Source organism: Sceloporus occidentalis, unplaced genomic scaffold (genome assembly GCF_023333645.1).
Source record: "Sceloporus occidentalis isolate IW3139 unplaced genomic scaffold, rSceOcc1.0.p SCAF_6, whole genome shotgun sequence".
Taxonomy (NCBI): Eukaryota; Metazoa; Chordata; class Lepidosauria; order Squamata; family Phrynosomatidae; genus Sceloporus; species Sceloporus occidentalis.
The window spans coordinates 1,720,622-1,733,541 of NW_028316986.1; the positions used below are offsets into that span (position 1 = coordinate 1,720,622).

General features: G+C 44.0%; 1 protein-coding gene across 3 annotated transcripts in view; it reads right to left on the minus strand.

The window, feature by feature from the left end:
* Positions 1 to 12,920, minus strand: part of ASXL2 (ASXL transcriptional regulator 2) — an 85,478-nt gene that overhangs the window by 70,056 nt on the left and 2,502 nt on the right. The window contains exon 1 of one of the 3 annotated variants that reach the window (XM_089528696.1): positions 12,104 to 12,168. The exons of the other annotated variants lie outside the window; for them this stretch is intronic. Coding sequence (XP_089384822.1) covers positions 12,104 to 12,106 — 3 coding nt within the window. The 5' untranslated portion in view covers positions 12,107 to 12,168. Of the gene's footprint in view, positions 1 to 12,103; positions 12,169 to 12,920 lie in introns of those variants that run through there. 3 annotated transcript variants of the gene reach the window in all.

The following is a 12,920-nucleotide window of genomic DNA, read 5'->3' on the forward strand; positions in this document are numbered from 1 at the left end:
GGACGCCCAAGGTCTGGAAAAAAGAGCCGTGTTTGCAATACCGCTCTGATAGTCTTGGAGCAGGGAGAGCTGAGCAATCCAAGCAGGCTTTGTATACAACAAGGTTTCCTGCTAAGTACCTGCATGTCATAAGCATTTGAATTAAAATTACCATGTTGAAATCAAATCTGATTTTTTAAAATTTTTATTTGGTTTGCGTTGGAAGAGGGGTAGCCTTATATGGCGAGTATATCCCAAACTCTATATATTAACTGGAAAAGTTGGGGGTCGTCTTATATGCCGGAAAATACAGTACTTCAGAACCAACATAATATAACACTTTGGTTACCAGACTAAGGCTCCTCCAAGAGACCAGGGTCTGAAACCCTAACCAGCCATGGAAACTCAGTTGGGGACCTTGGGCAAGTCACACTCTCTCAGCCCCATAAGGCGACAATGGCAAACCTTCTCTGAATAATTCTGGCCAAGAAAATCCTACAAAAGCATTGCCATAAATCATAATTAACTTGAAGGCACATGGCATACATATTTTTTAGAGCCAGAGCGGTGTAATGGTTTGAGTGGTGGATCAGGGAATGAGGTCTCAAATCCCCACTTAGCTAAGAAATCCACTGAGAGCCCATGGTGAACTCATACTCTCTCAGTTTTAGAGGAAAGCAATGGCAAAACTCCTCTGAACAAATCTTGGCAAGACATCACTGTGACAGGGTTGCCTTAAGGTTGCCATCATTTGAAAATGACTTGAAGGCACACAGCAGCAGCAGCAACAACAACAGCAGCAGCAGAAAACCACCATGGCATAAATCTGGTCCAAAAAAAAGCAAAACCCCACGACAGGATCACCATGAGATGGGGCAGACCTGAAGGCAGACAAGAACAACAAGAACTTCAATAAAATGAATAAACACCTACAAATTCCTTATCCGGAATTCCAAAATCCAAAACACTCCACAAGTCAAAACCTTTTTATGGGTGGCTAAGATAGTGCCATCTTTGCTTGTTGCTGGTTCAATGCACACAAACTTTTTTTCATGCAGACAGTGATTAAAAACATTGTATAAAATACCTTCAGGTTATGTGTATAAAGTATACATGAAACATAAATGATCCCATCTCCAAGGTAACTCATTATGGACGTATATGGAAACACAGGTATTCCAAATTCCAAAAACAAGCCAAAAATGCAAAATCCAAAGCTCCTTTGGTCACAAGTATTTTGGATAAGGGAGACTCAACCTGTACTTGGAATACCTACCAGCACTTAGGACTCGGATGGCAGCTAACAAGCCATGGTCAAACATCCCAAGAGGTTAAGAGGTTCTTTCCCCCAAGCAGTGGCCTGCCTTTTTTATTGGGCTCTGCCATCCAAACGGAGTGACAAGATTAAGGGCAATGCTTCTGCAAACCAAGTTCACAGGCACACAAGGCAGAGGGAGGAGAGTGCGTGAGAGAGACAGGCCTGAGGATGCCCAGGAAGCTTCATGGCTGAGTCTGAATTTGGCCCAGGATTTTGCCAGTCTTCACAGGGCCCTCCAACTAGGACATCAATGCCTGTCCCTGTGAAGGTGAGCCTTCTGACTAACAATCCACACATTGCTCATTTTCAAATGTTTTTACCCAGCCCAGCCACTTCAGATGGCCATTAAGCCTCCCTCAGACACTGCCGCCTGCTGCACAGACCCACTTGCGAGCCACAGTTCAAGCAAAGCCAACATGCAAGTCAACTGCAGCAGAGTCCCAGATCCCAAATGTTTCATCAACATATGCCAAAACCACAGAGAGCCCTGGAGGAAAATATGTGTGTGAGACACAGAGAGAACACACTGCTCTTTTCTAATCTGAAATATGATATGTAAACACACCCACCCACCGTATGTGTGTCACAGTTCACCAGGAAGTTACTTTAGAAGAGCAATCCCGGAACTCCTCAGATGTAACATTTAGAACAGCGGTCTCCCAGCCAAATCATATTTCAAGAAGGGAGTCAAGCACAGAACTCATGTAACCCCTTTCTAATTCTAGGCATCCCTTTGTTCAATAGGCTCCCAGATAACAGACCCTGCCTCTCTTAAGAGAGGGCAAGAAATCTGGAAGGGTGTACAGTGCTCCAGGGCAGGACTCCAAGGTGGCTGAGGCCTTGATCCTTACTGTCCAAGACTAGGAAGGACAGGATGTTTGCTAGCAAAGGATGCTTAGCAAGTTATATTGGACTTCTGGGATTCTGATCTGCCTGTTGCTAAAGAAAGGTCTCTTGAGAACATGCGACAGGAGAGTGTTTGTTGTTAACTGCCCTTGACTCAATGGTTTGAGGCAACCCTGCGGATGAGACACCTCCAGGACCCCCTGTCCCCCCCCCCCCTCTGCTTAGTTCCTGCAAACTCATATCCATGACCTCCTTTGTAGAGTCCATCCATCTAGCATGCAGCCTTCCTCTCTTGCTATTTGCCTCTACCTTTCCTAGCATGATTTTTTCCCCAGTGAGTCATGCCTTCTCATGCTGTGTCCGAAGTACGACAGCCTCAGTTTTCTAATCTTGGCTTCTAGGGGGATTTCTGGCTTGATCTGTTTTAGGACCCATTTGTTTGTCCTTTTGGCTGACCATGGGATCCTCAGCACTCTTCTCCAGCACCTCATGTAAAATGAATTGATTTTCTTCCTATCTTCTTTTGTAACTGTGCAACTCTCACAGCCATTCATGGTAAAAGGGAATAAATTACTTGTACGATTCTAACTTTTTTGCTCAGTTGTATATCTTTGGATCTTTCCTAGTTCTTTCATAGCCACCCTCCCTATTCTTAATCTTCTTCTGATTTCCTGACTGCAGTCCCCATTTGTACCAATGTTCAATCCCAGGTATGTGAACTCTTTTACCACTTCTATTTCTCTATTGTCTAGGTTGAATTTGTCTAGATTCTCTGTTGTCATTATTTTTGTTTTCTTTATAGTCAACATTAAGCCTGCCTTTGCACTTTCTTCCTTGATTTTTCTTAGTAGTTGTTCCAAGTCTGTGGGGCTTTCTGCTATTATGGTGTCATTTCCATATCTCAGATTGTTGATATTCCTTCCTCCTATTTTCAGTCCTCCTCCTTCTGTGTCCAAGCCTGCTTTCCTTACAATATGTTCTACATACAAGTTGAACAAGTAGGATGAGAGGATGCAGCCTTGTCTGACTCCTTTGCCAATTGGGAACCATTCTGTTTCTCCATGTTCTGTTCTGACAGTAACCACTTGTCTTGAGTACAGAATCCTCATCAGGATGTGTTGGCACTCCCATTCCTTTAAGGGCATTTCAATGCTGGGCCAAAGTTAACAAAATGAAATTCAACATGGAGAAATGTAAGGTACTGTACTTAGGGTGGAAAAATGAAATGCACAGATATAGGAAGGGGGACTCCTGGCTGAACAAGACTACATGTGAAAGGGATCTGGGAGTCCAAGTAGACCATAAGTTGAACATGAGTCAACAGTGTGATGTGACAGCTAACAAGGCCAATGCGATTTTAGGCTGTATCGATAGAAGTATTGTGTCTAGATCAAGGGAAGTAATAGTGCCACTCTATTCTGCTTTGGTCAGGCCCCACCTGGAATATTGTGTCCAGTTCTGGGCACCACAATTCAAAAAGGATGTTGAGAAACTGAAGCCATGTGTCCAAAGGAGGGCAACTAAAATGGTGAAGGGTCTGGAAACCATGCCCTATGAGGAACGATTTATGGAGCTAGGGATGTTTAGCCTGGAGAAGAGAAGGTTAAGAGGTGATATGATAGCCCTGTTTAAATAATTGAAGAGGTGTCATATTGAGGAGGGAGCAAGATTGTTTTCTGCTGCTCCAGAGACTAGGACCTGGAGCAATGGATGCAAGCTCCAGGAAAAGAGATCCCACCTCAACCTTAGGAGGACCTTCCTGAGAATAAGGGCTGTTCGACAGTGGAACACACTCCCTTGGAGTGTAGTGGAATCTCCTTCCCTGGAGGTCTTTAAACAGAGGCTGGATGGCCATCTGTCAGGGATACTTTGATTGAGATTTTCTGCATGGCAGAATGGGGTTGGACTGGATGACTCTTGCGGTCTCTTCCAACTCTATGATTCTATGACTCTTTCATGATCTATGCAGTCAAAGACTTTGCTGTAGTCTATAAAGCTCATGCTGATTTTCTTTTGGCATTCCCAAGCGCACTCCATTAGCCACCGTATGTTTGCAATGTGATCCCTAGTGCCTCTTCCTTTTGTTGTTGCTGCAGCTCCTTGAACATCTGGGATTTCTCTCTCCATGGATGGTTGGAGCCTATGCTGCAGAATTTTGAGCATGATTTTGCTTGCGTGGGAGATCAGTGCTATGGTCCTATAGTTGCTGCAGTCTTTCATGCCTCCTTTTTTGTGGATGGGGATATATATTGATCGTTTCCTATCTGTTGGCCATCATTCTGTTTTCCATATCTGTTGATATATGTTGGTTAGCACTAGAGTCGGCACAAAAATATTAGAATATGGTCCTATCCCAGATCGTCTTTGGGTCCACACATTGCGCTGGTCATACTCTCAATGCGATCTTTTGTTCGGAGCAGGAACATCCATGGGCGGAAGTAATTCAAACTTTCCCCCTGTCATGGACGGATCATTTCCTGGTTAAAGTTGGCCTGAAGGCCATTACCAGTTACCCCCCCCCGGGGGTGGGGGACCTATTAGAATGGTCCGCCCTCAAAGATTAATGGAACCCAAAAGGTTCCAGGAAGCCCTAGAGGGTGCAATGGCTGGTAACATCGGCAACTCTTGTCGAAGCTTTGGTAACCACCTGGAACAACGATCTCACGAAGGCTAACGACACAATCGCTCCCAAGCGTCCTTTTCAGCCCGCTCCTAATAGGAATCCATGGTATACTGAAGATCTTAGGAAAATGAAGCAGGCTGCACAACGACTAGAGCGCCGCTGGCAAAAGACTCATCACTTATCCGACAAGACACATCACAGGACTTCTCTTAAAGCCTATCGAGAGGCAATAAATGCAGCAAATAAATCTTACTTTTCTGCATCTGTTGCGTCTGCAAAGTCTCGTCCGGAAGAGCTTTTCAAGGTGGTTAAGAAGTTAACACAGATTCCTCCCACCTTGAACCCGTTACTACAACCTACAGAGGCCTGCTGTGACACTTTCAAGGACTACTTTGCAGATAAAATCTCTTGGATAAGGGCCGACTTAGACGCCAGCCTTAATAGGGAAATGACAAGAGAGGTATCCAGTGACTCCGCTAATGAGATTCTTTTGGATCCATTTCAGTCTCTGAGACAAGCTGCTTGGAAAGGTCAAAAAGACCACTTGCCCTCTCGCCCCCTGCCCCTCATGGTCAGCCATCCAGGGAGGGGAGGCTACTAGGAGTCTCTTAAGATCCATAATTAATGCCTCCCTCAGAGAAGGCTGTGTTCCAGCCAGTCTGAAACTGGCTGTGGTCAAACCAATTCTTAAAAAGCCTGCCCTTGACCCTCTTGAAAGATCCAATTATCGGCCAGTATCGCTTTTACCGTTTTTGGGTAAGGTGATCGAGAGGTCCGTTGCCAACCAACTCCAGGCAGTCTTGGATGACACCGATTATCTTGATCCATTTCAAACCGGTTTCAGATCAGGATACGGAGTGGAGACCGCCATGGTCACCTTGGTCGATGATCTCCGTCTATTCATTGACAGGGGAAGTGTAGCCCTGTTGGTGCTCTTGGACCTCTCAGTGGCCTTCGATACCATCGACCATGCTATCCTTTTGGAACGCCTGAGGGAATTGGGAATCGGGGGCACTGCTTTGCAGTGGTTCTGGTCCTATCTCTTGGGCAGATTCCAGATGGTGCCACTTGGCAACAGTTGTTCGGCCAAGAGGGCGCTCACATTGGGCGTCCCTCAGGGTGCGATACTGTTGCCAATGCTTTTCAACATTTGCATGAAGCCGCTAGGTGAGATCATCCGGAAACATGGGGCGCAGTGTTATCAGTACGCTGATGACACCCAAATCTGCTTCTCTATGTCTCGGACTGCTTCAGTGAGCAAGGATGGCATCTCCCCTCTGAATGACTGTCTGCGGTCGGTAATGGATTAGATGAGGGAAAACAGACTTAAACTGAATCCAAATAAAACGGAGGTACTCGCTATAGGCAATCCCAATCCGGGTATGGTGATCTGTTCTCCAGTTCTGGACGGGGTCACACTTCCCCTAAAGGACTGTGTTCGTAGCTTGGGGGTACTCCTGGACTCGTCGCTTCAGCTGTCATCTCAGGTGGATGCGACGGCCAGGAGCGCCTGTTATCCGCTTTGGCTGATTCGCCAGCTGCGACCCTTCCTGGAACGGGAAAACCTAGAAACGGTTGTACACTCACTGGTAACCTCTCGTCTCAGTTTATGCAATGCGCTTTACTTGGGGCAGCCCTCATGCCATGCTCGGAAGCTGCAGTTGGTACAAAATATGGCAGCCAGATTGGTAACAGGGAGTTCAAAATTTGAATCCATTACACCTATTTTAAAATCCCTACACTTGCTCCCTATTAGCTTCCGGGCACAGTATCAGGTGTTGGTTATTACCTATACAGCCCTAAATGGCTTGGGTCCGACATACCTGAGGGAACGCCTCCTCCCATACAATCCTTCCTGCTGCACTCTCAGGTCCTCTGGGAAGAATCTCTTGCAGTCCCAGAAAACCAGACTGGTAACCACTTCCCAGAGGACATTTTCCGTTGCCGCTCCAAAACCCTGGAACGATTTACCGGATGAGATCCACCAAATAACATCTTTAGGTGCCTTCAAGGAGGCAATAACAACGGATCTTTTCCGGCAAGCCTTCCCAAATTGACTTCCAATTTTTCCACTTACCTAATTTTTCCCATTGGATTGAATGATCTTGATTCATTTTATTGGCCATCGGTTGGGAATTGCTTTATTGTTTTGTAAGGTGGGAGGGAGTTTGGGAACTTGAAATGTAATACGGCTTTAAATATTGTTTCCGTGTTTTGCCTTGTTTTTTTGTTTTGTTTTTTTTTACTTGATTTTATTGCCTTTGATATCTTGTTACCCGCCTCGATCCAATACAGGGAGAGGCGGGATATAAATAAATAAATATTATTATATTGTCCTAGTATATTGGAAAGCGTACTTATCAACAGCAATAGCATTTACATTTCTATACTACTTCATACTGAACTGAGCTGTCCCTAAGTGGTTACAACGCGTAAGCCAATTGCCCCAACAAGCTGGGTACTCATTTTACTGACCTACAAAAGGATGGAAGGCTGAGTGGACCTTGGAGCCCTCCAGGATTGAATTCACAGCTTGCAGGACCAGCATGGAACCACTGCGCTACCAGGGCTCCCGGGGCACTTGGGGAAAGCATATTCATTTTACTACTTAAAATGTTCATATCCCTCCCTTTACCACAGGATCACAGTTCTAAATGATTCATTATGCTTAACTATTCCAGGTAAAAATTACCTAAATCATTAGAAGTGGTTTAAAACAGCTTTCAACCATTAACGCGCATGCAGAATTAGGTTAAATTGATTAGGCTTCCAACACATTAATAAAATGCCATGTTTTCACATGGGTCTGGAATAACATCAGCATGGAGACCCACCTGGCCTCCCAGGGAGGATACTTCACAGCTGAGGAGCCACAGCAGAGAAAGCCCTGCTGCCACATTTTAGCTGCAGATGACCTACAGATGACCATTTTTGGGACCACCTCACAACATTCCCAGGCCACCTGAAATAACAGCCGTCTTCTGTATCCACTGCTGTGTCATGCAGTGCTGTTTGACCAATATGATGAAAGGCATCACTCACAAAATTATGACTCAGCTTGTAAAGCAAGCAGGAAAGACACTTGGCAACCTATCGCATGTAGAGCCAAAGCAACCATGGACACAAGCTACTTTCAGGTAGGCAGCATCAGCTTGACCTTCGTTGTGTTGTGTTTTAAATCTGTTTATACATCAACAAGACTAGCTTCATAAATTCAGACACCAAGGCAGCTGCTTTCATACGTATGAGGAGTTACACTAGTTCTTCCGCAGGCAGCTTGTCTCTCCCCACTACTTTAGCCATTGAGGTCTAATCTGCACTGCAGAAAGAATGCTGCTTGGCACTGCTTTACCCGCCATGGTTCATCCTATGGAATTCTGTAGTTTTCTGAGATATTTGGCCTCGGAGAGCTCTGGTGCCATGACAAATAACAAATCCCAGAATTCCATTACTTCTGAAGTGCAGATGAAATCTGACAGAGAGCAGTTGCTCCCACCAAGCACAACTAAGCCACCACTTTTCTGCCACTGAAAAGGGAAAGAAAACACTGGTTCCAGAGGACACTTGGTACAGGACCACAGCAGCTGGCAATGCCCGTCCCCTTGGCCAAGGCTTTTCCTTCCGTTTTGCTCAGAGATCAGTCCCATCCAGAAAAGGCCCACTGCAACCTCTTCCTTGTAGTTTTACTTATATTTCCTTCCCAGACCATTGCTGATTAATTGCCCTTTACCTAGTGTTACTCTTACTGCTGAAAGGAGCACTTTAAGTCCTGGTTTCATCTCAATTTCCACTCTTTTTCTTGCACAGTAACAGTATTTTACATTAAAGTTAACAGAGAAGGTAGAAATTAAAGCCCTACTCCATTTGAGGAGCAGATACCTAATAGTTATTTGGGGGGGGGGGGTGGACAAGAAAATCCAAAATCCATCCTGTGGTGATACCTTTACTGGATTTTGAGTTTTGTTTTTTTCCTCCTTATGGTCAAGATGCCTACACCTGAAACGTTTGGTAATTAAGGAGCAAGTGATGTTCAACAGGATGCAACCAGATGCAGAAGCCACAATGAAGAAGCATCACACGACAAGCTCTGCAGGCCTGAGAAGTCTCAGTAATGCGTTCCTACTCCACAGTAGTTCTGAGTGAAAGAGAGCACCAGAAACCAGGTAAAATCAAGCTGTCCTGACTCCCAGCTTTATGAAAATGGCAAGGTGTAAATGAAATGACAGAGCAGAACAACACAGAAGTGTCCTGAAAACAAATAAATGGGTTTGAGAGTAAGCCAAGCCTGAACTGTCCCTAGAAATCTAAAAGACTCAATTGAGACTATCATTCAGTAGGCCCTTAGCATCCGCTGGGGCTTGGTTGCAGGATCCCAATGGATCCCTAAATCTGTGGATGTTCAAGTCTCATTAAATACAATGGTATAGAAAATGGTGTTCCTTACATAAAATGGTATAATCAGGTTTCCTTTTCGGAATATATATATATATATAATATATATATATATATATACACATATATATATGAGATTTTCGAGCCATGGATAGTGCAAGTCATGGATAAGGAATCTGTGGGTACAGAGGGCCAATTGTACTTTGAATATACCGTAAGATGACATGATTAACTGGAAAAGATTATGCTACAGTGCACCTGTGTTATCCGCGGGTATGCTATAGTGGCTTTGAGCATATGCTCAAAGCCGTGCGGGAGCTCACAGGGTGCAAGGAGCGGCACGTCCCATTCGCATGAATGGGGTGTGCTCCGCACGCTGCCACCACGCCGCCACAGGCATGAGCATCCTCGTTTTTTCTCTTATGTGGGGGGGGGGGGGGTCCAGAAAGGATCCCCCGCGTAAGAGAAGGGTTGGCTGTACTCAGTAAAGCTAAAAGCAACAAGAAAAATAAAAGGAAGAACACATAGAAAGTGGATTGACTCTATCAAGATGGCCAGAGCAGCCCTTGATTTTGCAAGAGCTGAGCAGGGTTTCTAGTAACAGGATCCCTTGGAGGTCTCTCATTCACAGCATTATATTAAGTGGAAGCCAATTTGACAGCACATAACAAACCTGAAATGTAGGGAAAAGAACGCAAAAAACAGCAGAGTGCCCTGGGTCACCTGGATTCTCCACAATAATTAGACAAATTAAAAGTAGGAAATTCAGACCAAAGAACTACTGTGGAAAGAAAAGAGTGACTGGTCCACAACAAAGCATGGATTTGAACCTTTAAATCGGGCTCTACCAATAGTGTGGTGTGATATATACTACATAAATGGAGCCAGACAAGACAAAATATAGTAATAATAATGACACATACATCTACAGCTTAATGAACCAGCTTATCCCTTGAATTTTTGCTTCTATTGCCACTCATTTCCAGAACGACTCAGGTGCACAGCCAGAGCTCCGGATTTATTAAAACTTCCACAACGAACCTTCTGGGAACAGACGTTTGTCAGTTCCACAAACTAATTTGCACTGAGATGTATCCTAGCCACTCCATGAGAAAAATGTCTGGTATGTTTGCTAGACCTTGTTTTTCTGACAAAGGCAAGGGCAAAAGCAGCTAACAAGATCATGCAATGGACATTTAAATAGCAAAATCAGAGTGCATTCCCTTTCAATCTTCGCTAATGGGCTCTTTCTACTAATAGCCAAGGAAGGAAACAAATTCACCATAAACACTTTTCTCAGATCATCATAACGGATCTGAGTTTCCAGTTACAAAAGGCAAAATAATATCCTGTACTGTAGTAAAATATGATTAAAGAACTGACAATCTGATGCCCTTTAAAAAAAACTCCAAACCCACAAGCTGTGATGGTCCATTTCTTTAGCTCATTGGGAATGGTACATGTAGCACTCTCTCTGTCCATTTCCATCTTTCTTTTACACATCCTGGCCTGCATATACTTGATGCAAAAGGAACCAAAGTGCCATTTCATTTATAGGCCATGTCCATGCAATTCCAAGACTATATGAATATCATATTTTTTTAACCTGAGAGAATAAAAAAATTAGCCCAAAACAAGTTATACAAAAGAAAACACATTTAGCAGTGCTCTACCAAGCTCCTGAACAGATCACAGAATCACAGAATTGGAAGAGACCGCAAGGGCCATCCAGTCCAACGCCGTTCTGCCATGCAGGAACTCTCAACCAAAGCATACCTAACAGATGGCCATCCAGCCTCTGTTTATAAAGACCTCCAAAGAAGGAGGCCCCACCACTCTCCAAAGGGGAGCATTCCATTGTTGAACAGTTCTCACTGTGAGGAAGTTCCTCTTCATGTTGAGCTGGAATCTCTTTTCCTGTTGCTTGTTCCAAGTGCTGTTCTCTGGAGTAGCTGAAAACAAGCTTGCTCTATCCTCAATGTGACACACCTTCAAATACTAAAACAGGGCTATCATATCACCTCTTGAACGTCTCTTCTCCAGGCTAAACATCCCCAGCTCTCTAAGTCGTTCCTCATTTCCAAAACCTTCACCATTTTAGTCACCCTCCTTTGGATACACTCCAGTTTCTCAATGTCCTTTTTGAATTGTGGTGCCCAGAACTGGACACAGGTTTATTCCAGGTGAGGCCTGACCAAGGCAGAATAGAGTAGCACTATTACTTCCCTTGATCTAGACACTCTACTTCTATTGATTCAGCCTAGAATTGCATTGGCCTTTTTAGTCGCCGCATCACACTGTTGACTCATGTCCAACTTGTGTATAAGTCTCATTAAGCCAGGTGTCCCCCATCCTATATCTATGCATTTCATTTTTCCGCCATAAGTTCAGTTCCTTACGTTTTCTGTGTTGAATTTCATTTTGTTAGCTTTGGCCCAATTTTCTAATCTACTAAGGTCCTCTTGGATGTTGATCCTCTCCTCTGCTACTCCTCCTAATTTGGTTTCATCTGCAAATTTGATAAGCCTGCCCTCTATTCTTTCATCCAAGTTGTTGATAAAGATGTTGAATAGCCCTGGGCCCAGAAGAGAACCCTGTGGCACCACTGCTCACTTCTCTCCAAAATGCTCTACAGCTATAGAATTCAAAACTTACTAAAGATGGAACATTTCAGCGCTTTGTACTTATGAACATCAACCGCGGTAGCACACAAATGAAATAACTCCATTACTCCTTAGAACATATGACTAGCAAGCACATTTTGTTCAAGAACCAATTTGCAAGACTAACCAATCTGATAAGACATATTTCAGCATTACTAACACAGTGATGTAACAAACATTTTTATCACATACTAGACATAAAGGACACTATCCTTGCAGTCATCTCAGTCCAACATTTCTGCAGCATGGCAAGATGATACCTGTACATGACACATATCTCACCATTTGCTGGGCTGGAGGGATGTAATTTTCTATGTAAGTGCTGCTCACAAAGTAGTCACTACTTGACAGAAGCCTTTCACAGATTCCAAGACTTTAAGAGTTCTCTAAAACTTGATGCGCAAGCATGCCCCAACGCTTCTGAAAGCAATTAGCAATCTTTTATGCTGTGGTCTCCACAGGTACATATTAAGATGAATTCCTATGACAGAAAGAACTATACTTCAAGCAAGAGATTGAACAATGCAGACTCACAATACAGTCAGGCCTACAACAACTTAGTTAAAAGTTTTGAGCAGCCAGACTCCTGAGACTCTTTACAACTTAAGACCTCTGTGGGAGTCTCTTAATGTTGGTCCCTGATCTTGTTGATAAAAACAAGAAGGGAGGGGACAGTATTTTAGGAATCCCAAGAGAGAAAAATTATGGTTAAAGTATCAAAGGGATCACACTCTGCAACCAGTGTTCAGTCGAAGGACAGAGGAAGTAAGACTAATATAACTGCTTGCACAAAACATTATGTACAGGGTTCACACACACAAGGCAAAGGTGAAAAACAGCATCTCAATCTCAGTGACGTATCTTTGTCTGAAGTAGAGATGTGTCATCTCAAGTCAGGCAAGGATTCTTGTGATGTAGCACCAGAAAACTAGTATCGGGTACTAAATCCAACATAACTTTGGTAGAGGAAATCAGCACATTTCTTAGATAACCCACCACTTGTGCCTGTGCAGCTTGCTGGTGCAACACATCAGTGCCTGGGAAACTGTACTAGGTCCCCTTACTTCACCCCAAGCATAGGCTAGAACTAAGTGCCCAA